Source organism: Lathyrus oleraceus, chromosome 1 (assembly GCF_024323335.1).
Source record: "Lathyrus oleraceus cultivar Zhongwan6 chromosome 1, CAAS_Psat_ZW6_1.0, whole genome shotgun sequence".
Taxonomy (NCBI): Eukaryota; Viridiplantae; Streptophyta; class Magnoliopsida; order Fabales; family Fabaceae; genus Lathyrus; species Lathyrus oleraceus.
This window is the reverse complement of record NC_066579.1, coordinates 88,603,854-88,610,644: the sequence shown is the minus strand read 5'-3', so window position 1 is coordinate 88,610,644 and position 6,791 is coordinate 88,603,854. Positions and strand designations below refer to the sequence as shown.

General features: G+C 35.1%; 1 protein-coding gene across 1 annotated transcript; it reads right to left on the bottom strand.

The window, feature by feature from the left end:
- Positions 1–311: 311 nt before the first annotated feature.
- LOC127118014 (glutathione hydrolase 3) lies at positions 312–3,524 on the bottom strand. The gene is made up of 7 exons (XM_051048149.1): positions 3,202–3,524; positions 2,530–2,867; positions 1,897–2,415; positions 1,555–1,790; positions 1,188–1,452; positions 927–1,064; positions 312–839 (listed from the first exon to the last, which is right to left on the bottom strand). Exons 1-7 carry the CDS (start codon positions 3,302–3,304, stop codon positions 567–569), a joined length of 1,872 nt encoding a protein of 623 aa, XP_050904106.1. The 5' UTR covers positions 3,305–3,524; the 3' UTR covers positions 312–566.
- Between the last annotated feature and the right edge of the window lie 3,267 nt (positions 3,525–6,791).

The window sequence follows — 6,791 nt, the reverse complement described above, 5'->3', positions numbered from 1 at the left end:
CATGGGCTGTCGGAAAATGTCACAGCCAGCATTTGGTTGAGGCTGACAGAACTAAGATTGGTGGTGATGTATAGCTCTGCATAATCTTTTAGTACATTTCATGTTAATTTTGTGTTTAAAGAGGTAACAAAAAGTAAGATGTTTCTGTCATGCTACTTTAGGTGATCTATATTTATCCTTTATGTATAATTGATACTCGAGTTAACCGAGGAACAACCAAGAGAAAAAGAAAACCTATGTCAACGAGTTAGCTCGTGTTGATTTTTTTATCGGTATGGCCAGTGTTGCAGAATTAGAAAAATCTACCGATATAGAACATCGCAAATAGTTTTGTTGCAAGATCAATGTTGTATACTCAGAATTTGTAATTTTCTTCAGTAACTTACGAAACAAACTTAAAATGAATACTCAGGTATCCAATCATTTCCAAAGAGCATTCAAAAGCACTACTCCAATCACTCTATTCTTCCTTCCAACAATAGCTTCAAGCAAAACACTGTACATGTATAGATTGTAACAATGGCTGGACAAACATTCCGGTTAAAAAACGAATTAACTGATTTAATTTAAACAGCAGCCGGACGACCACCCTTTCTTGGATCACTTACTGCTGTTAGAGTGCCATGCTTTAAATGTGAGTTGGTGCCTTCACCAAGTTTCCTATGAATGTTAATAGGTGTTTTCGGTGTATGAACAATAAGCTGAGTAATCGATTTAATTTCACATGGTTGCAGATGATGACCTCTCTCTTTTAGGAAAAGCCTACTTTCGTCTGAAAGCTCAATGTGATCACCATCATAAGCAGTCATGTTTTCATACGAAACTGTATCCGGTAATAGCTACACGAGATTAAAAAAAATCAAAATTAGATACTAGTTAGGAGCATCATACATAAAAAAACTAATTGAATACAGAAAAGTCAGAACCTTGGTATAGACCCTTGGTCTTAGAACTGCATCTAAAGGTTCCATTCCTAAGATGAAATGATTAAGAAAGACTTGAGTCACTGCTGGAATAATACTCATTCCACCGCTTCCTCCGATTACGCCGACCAATTGTTCGTCCTTAAAAAAAATAGCAAAAGGATGTTGATGTGTACGCGTCACTTCGGGAATCATGCACATTTTCTATGCATGTACATGTAACATTAAGAATTTATTTCTTGCGATGTAAGCAATAAGCAATACCTTTGTGATGATAATAGGAGTCATGGAAGACAGTGGCCTTTTGTTTGGTTCAATAAAATTTGTCGGCGCTGGAGGTAGTTCACCGGGGGATATATCAGTCGGTATAGAGAAATCATCCATTTCATCGTTGATCACAATACCAGTTGACGTTGAACGAATCCCAGCTCCAAAATGTCTGTTTACAGATGTTGTCAATGATACCGCGTTTCTATCAGCATCTACAACACACAAATGGCTTGTTCCGTGATCTCTAAGTTGGCTCCATCTGCATACAATTCATATACACTTTTATTAACAACTCGGTTAGTTTGCAACAGATCTTGCTAAAGGTAAAGTTTTCAAGTTTTCATTCAAATTCAAACCACACCTTTCCATATAGTACTCTGGAGGGAAAGTAGTGTTATCAAGTATCCGGCGCTGAATAGTTTGTGCAAAAGACGGCGAAAGCATTTCGGATACAGTTTCACTAACGTTTTCAAAGGTCGGGTCTCCCAAATCCATTCGGATAGCAAACGTATGTTTCAAAGCTTCTATTACTCTATGTAGACCCAAATTCCCCTTTGCAGCATCAAGACTTCCATAACTATCCAAGATGTTTAGGACCTGTTCGTACTAACTATTAGAACATACAAGCATACAAATTTGTATCATATTATCGTACCGATATTAAATTAAATTAAACTCATGAAAGCGATATGAATATACAAACCAGAGAAAGACCAAGTGTTCCACTTGAAGGAGGTGGCATTCCATGTAAGGTGTATCCCATGGCATTCACAACCACTGCATCTGTAATTTCCACCTTGTAATTTCGTAAATCCTCCATTGTTAAAATACCACCAACTTCTCTAACATCCTTAACTAACTTCTCACCAATGGTTCCATTGTAGAAAGCTTGTATCCCTTCCTCTGCCACTATCTCTAAGGTTTGCCCAAGTTCCACATTACTACATATCTCACCTTCTTTTATCAAAATTCCATTAGGTGCGTATATATTTCTTAATCCGGGATCACTCATTATCTTAATTTTAGATGAAGCAATGTAATTGCTGAGAGTTGCAGACACTACGAAACCATTTTTCGCAAGTTCTATAGCTGGTTGGAATAACGTCTTCCATGGCAATCTTCCATGTTTCAACCACGCTGCATGAAGGCCGGCTAACTCACCAGGAACTCCTACTGACAAGGCACCTAAGAACTTTGCTTCGGGATTGCTCTGATACATATTCTGCTTTGACAGTCAAACATTTAGACAAACATAAGTTGCATTTTCGTAGATTTCAATCACGAGTTTCATTCACTTCAATGATTTAGTAGAAACAGTTAATCTCAATTCTCAAACCTGTGAAGCAGCAATAGGAGCAGTTTCTCTCATGTCAAAAGCTTGAGCAATAGAGCCAGAAGATGATTTCACAACCATGAAAGAACCACCTCCTATGCCACTCGAAGCCTGAAAAACAACACCAACGCATAACGCAGCAGCCACAGCAGCATCAACAGCATGCCCGCCAAGCCTAAGCATTGAAACACCAACAGCCGAACAGCGAGCATCGTCAGCTGCAACAACTCCAATTTCCGATTCAATAACTTGTCCCTTATTGTCTGTTTTTCCCTCATTATATCTTTCAGCTCCTTTCAATAACCCGAAATTTACGTCGCCTCTTACGGCTAGTCCAATAACTAGAAAAGAAAAGAATTGCAATTAGCATCAGATACACTGGATTAAAACAATAATCAAACTACCAATGAATCCTCCTAGCCCTTTTTATCAAATCAACTTTTTCTTATTTCTACTTGAAGAATCACTAAAATAATTCAAAAGCTAAAACAGACAGCTATAAAAATCAACAAACTTTGCTGTAATTACAAGTTAATCTTGTCTTTTCAACTTCATCAGGTAATTTTCTGAATATTTATTTGTCTGGTTCTGAATTCATTATCTTATCAACTAAATATAGAAAAAACTAAATCAATTATGAACACACAAAAATGTGAGTAAGAAAAGAGAACTAACTTGTGACAGCAACAAAGAGAAGAAGGAAACAGAAAAGAATCTTCCTGTTGAATCTATTTGGTGAAACATGATGGAATCCCAACAGAGGTGAATCCATTAACATGTACGATGAAGTTGTTGTTGTTGGAGCACTTGAAAAACAATATGAAGGAACTCACTATTAAAAGTGATTATTGTTGGGTTCAGTGTTGACAATTTTATTTTTTTTGAGTTTGTGATTCTACATTTTATATTGATTTTAACAACTGGATCTATATATATTTATGTTATATTATGATTCATTCCTTAGTTCTAGTTAAAAAATGATTTCATTCATTAAGTTTTTCAGTGCCAAATCAAATTTTGGTCCAGTAAAAAAAAAAAGGGAAAAAGTACAAAAAAGAACGTTTGTGATTTTCATTTATGAATTGTAATTGGTTTCTCGTCCAGGTTCTTATACTCGTGTCTAAAAACGTATAAAATCGCACATACTTTTTGTTTCAATAAACTCCTTTTCTTTTATAAAATAAATAGAATACACTACTCTTTATCATTTTACACTCGATTTGAGAATTAATTCTTTCAGTTGCGCAAAAAAATATTCAATTTATTAAAAAAAATATATTTTCATAAGAAATAAAATAAACTACTCTTTTTAATCTTATATTATATAAAAAATTGAAAATGGTCAACTTAATTGATCCTTTTAATAAAAGTCAAAATTTAAATTTATTTAATGTTGTACTATGGAAAAATTATTTATATTTAATTGTCGTTTTTAAAGTTTAAAGTAGTATTTTTTTTGGTTTAATTTATATAGAAAAATGATTTTTATATTTATTGAATAGTTAGTGTATTTAGTCTATTATAGAATCCAGATACATTAATTATTCAATTAATCAAAAAAATTAATTTTTTTTTTGTAAATAGGACTAGTGAAGTATTAATTATAGTATTTTTTAAATTATTACTAGTCATTTATTATAAACAAAAAAGTCAAATAAACTAATACTACAATAGTTTAGGGTATTGCACGTAAAAAAATAATTATTGCTTAAAAAGTAAGAATACTTTTTAGCTTCATTGCTATATGTGAAAAGTCAAAAAATGACAATTAAAAAATAACGGATGGAGTAAGGGATGACGGGAGAGGTTGAATTCATGGAATGTTGCGGTGGTTTAAGGTTCAAATGCGGGGGATATATAGTTGATCTGCAAGGTTAACACTCTATGCTCAAGTCAATAAGGAAGTAAGAAATGAAGTTTGAATTGAGAAGGATTTCAATATCGAAGAAGTTGTGCGATCATTTCTTTAAATTGGAGAGTTAGTTAGCAATTGCATGCGTGTATGAGGGCATAAAATACGGTCGACCGCTAGGTCAATCTGGACGACGAGGATAGACTTTGCGAGTAAGTTCTCCTGTGTGGTAGGGAAAATGAGATGAACTTATTTCGCGCCTTGTCGTTCTATGTTTTATCGATATTGGTCTTCTGTTCTTTTGGGACTTATGAATTGCCCAAAACAGTTGCCCCTAAGTCCTTATTCGGCAACATAGTCATAAAAGTGAAAACTTCGATGGAACTTCTCCATCCTTACGAATAAGCACATTAAATATTATCCTTGTATGGTACATCGTGACATTGGGAACGAATGACACATATCCTTACTCTCGTCAGTAATGATTTTCTTAATCTCTTTATATTTCTTGAGTGTCTTTTAAACCGTTTTGGGTGAATCTTCCCCGTTGATAGTGCAAAGTGATCAAACAATCTTTGTCATTCCAATGGAGCATATAAGACTCTCGGAGTGTCATCTTTTCCCTTTTGACTCTTATTGACTTTGTGCAGAAAAGCATTTTTATTCATTTCATTTCTCTACGAAAATATTCTTGTACAAGTGTCAGTTTAAGCTCAAGAGATTTTTCTCACCGCTTTCATCTTTGTGTGTCTTATTTCTCATTTCGTTCTTGGTTTTAATAATCTAGCCTTCTGCTTTCTCCCGTGTTCTACCCATTTTAAGATTTTTAGGAAAGTGAGCATTTCAGTTTGTTTGTCATCTTCGTCACACCTCCATTAGTTTCTTAACGTACTTAATCATGGTTATTACATCAATTTCGACCAAGAAGGACAGTAAAGACATTTCTAGAGTTTTGGTGAATTCGAAAATATTGGAGGCTACTTTTGTCTTCTCTCGTGGAGACGCTTTCGCTTAAGCATATGTTGGCCCATCAAAAGATTAAGGCTTATTTCCCTCAGATGAAGATCAAAGGATCTGTGGTCAATATGGTGGGTGAACGACTCCATTCCATAAATTATTATCCTCTTTCATTGGTTATCGTCTTCCTTTTAACAAGTTTGAAGTTGGTGCCCTGAATCATCCATTTATCGCCCCTTTGCAGTTCCACCACGTGAGTTGCACATTCGTCAAAGTTTTTCAACACAGTTTTTTTTCACCATTTCAAGGTACAAAGTGGCGTTAAGCTTGCAATTGGTTATGGCATGCTCTCTTTCAGACCAAGTGTTAAATATTTTGAGACTTATTGTGATAATGTGAAACATTCAAGGATCACTTCTTCTTGGTCTCTCCTCTTAGCAAAGAGGCTCATGCAAATATTTGCCATTTGGAGTCTAGTGTTTCCTCTACGGTATAGACACCTTTCGTAAGTATTAGACTCAAAGTCAATTCTTAACCAGAGCTATGATGTACCACTATTGGGAGGAAGACTTGTCTAAGGAATAATTATACCTAAAAACACAGTTGGGGGCCTTCTATCAAGAACTTGGAAATGTAAGAGGAGTTGTTCCATCTGACATGGCATCCAAAACTCGATTGAACATGTGCATACAAACCCGATTCCTGGTGGATGCTAAATTCGGTGGGGAAAGAAGAAAGTCTTTGATGCGTGGCCCTGGGATTTTGTCCCTCTTAATTTTTTCCTCTGTACTTCTTCTAATGTCTCCCTTGTTTTTTCAAATTCCATGAAGAATGAAGACGTCATGTGGCAGTAAAGAAAAGAGATTCAATTCGTCTCCGCTTTGGTCGGAGTTGCGAAGATGCCTTATGTCATGGAAGTTTTTGCCTCAAGTACGCCTATGAGGACCCCTTATGGCCTGGTCATCAGACATATTATGTAAACTACTTCTCCTCGTGCTAGAGACGAGATTCATGTTTCTCTTGATAATGCCATGGTAGATGAAACTTTGTCATCTCCTAGTCAGATAAGGGAGGAAAGGTTATCCTTCATTCCTGAGTTAAAAGAGGTTTGGGATGAGAGTCCTATTCATAAGCATCTTCTTCATCAAGCATAACAACACCATATGAGTTTATATTTTCATCCTCTATAAGACCACCATAATACTCAGGTTGAGAAAGTTGATGTTGTACATAAATATGAAACCTTTTTCATCACTCAAAGTAAACATACCAATTGTGAGATCACTGTATAATATAGTTCCAACTTCCTCATATCTCAATTCTTTAATTACCCCTACCATGTCAAAATAAGTACACTTATCTAGATCACATCTAAGCTATGAAATTATTCCTTCATAAGTAAACAACTCATCATCTACAAAGGAACCTCCATGGTGAATAAATACATGAACAAATT

Bases quoted from the DNA above. Each gene is read 5' to 3' on its own strand.
- LOC127118014 (XM_051048149.1), bottom strand. From the start codon at position 3,304: ATGTTAATGGATTCACCTCTGTTGGGATTCCATCATGTTTCACCAAAT. The intron at 2,868-3,201 runs GTTAGTTCTCTT...TTTCTTTTCTAG, and splicing joins TCTCTTTGTTGCTGTCACAA to TTATTGGACTAGCCGTAAGA. The intron at 1,065-1,187 runs GTATTGCTTATT...ATTTTTTTTAAG, and splicing joins CTCCTATTATCATCACAAAG to GACGAACAATTGGTCGGCGT.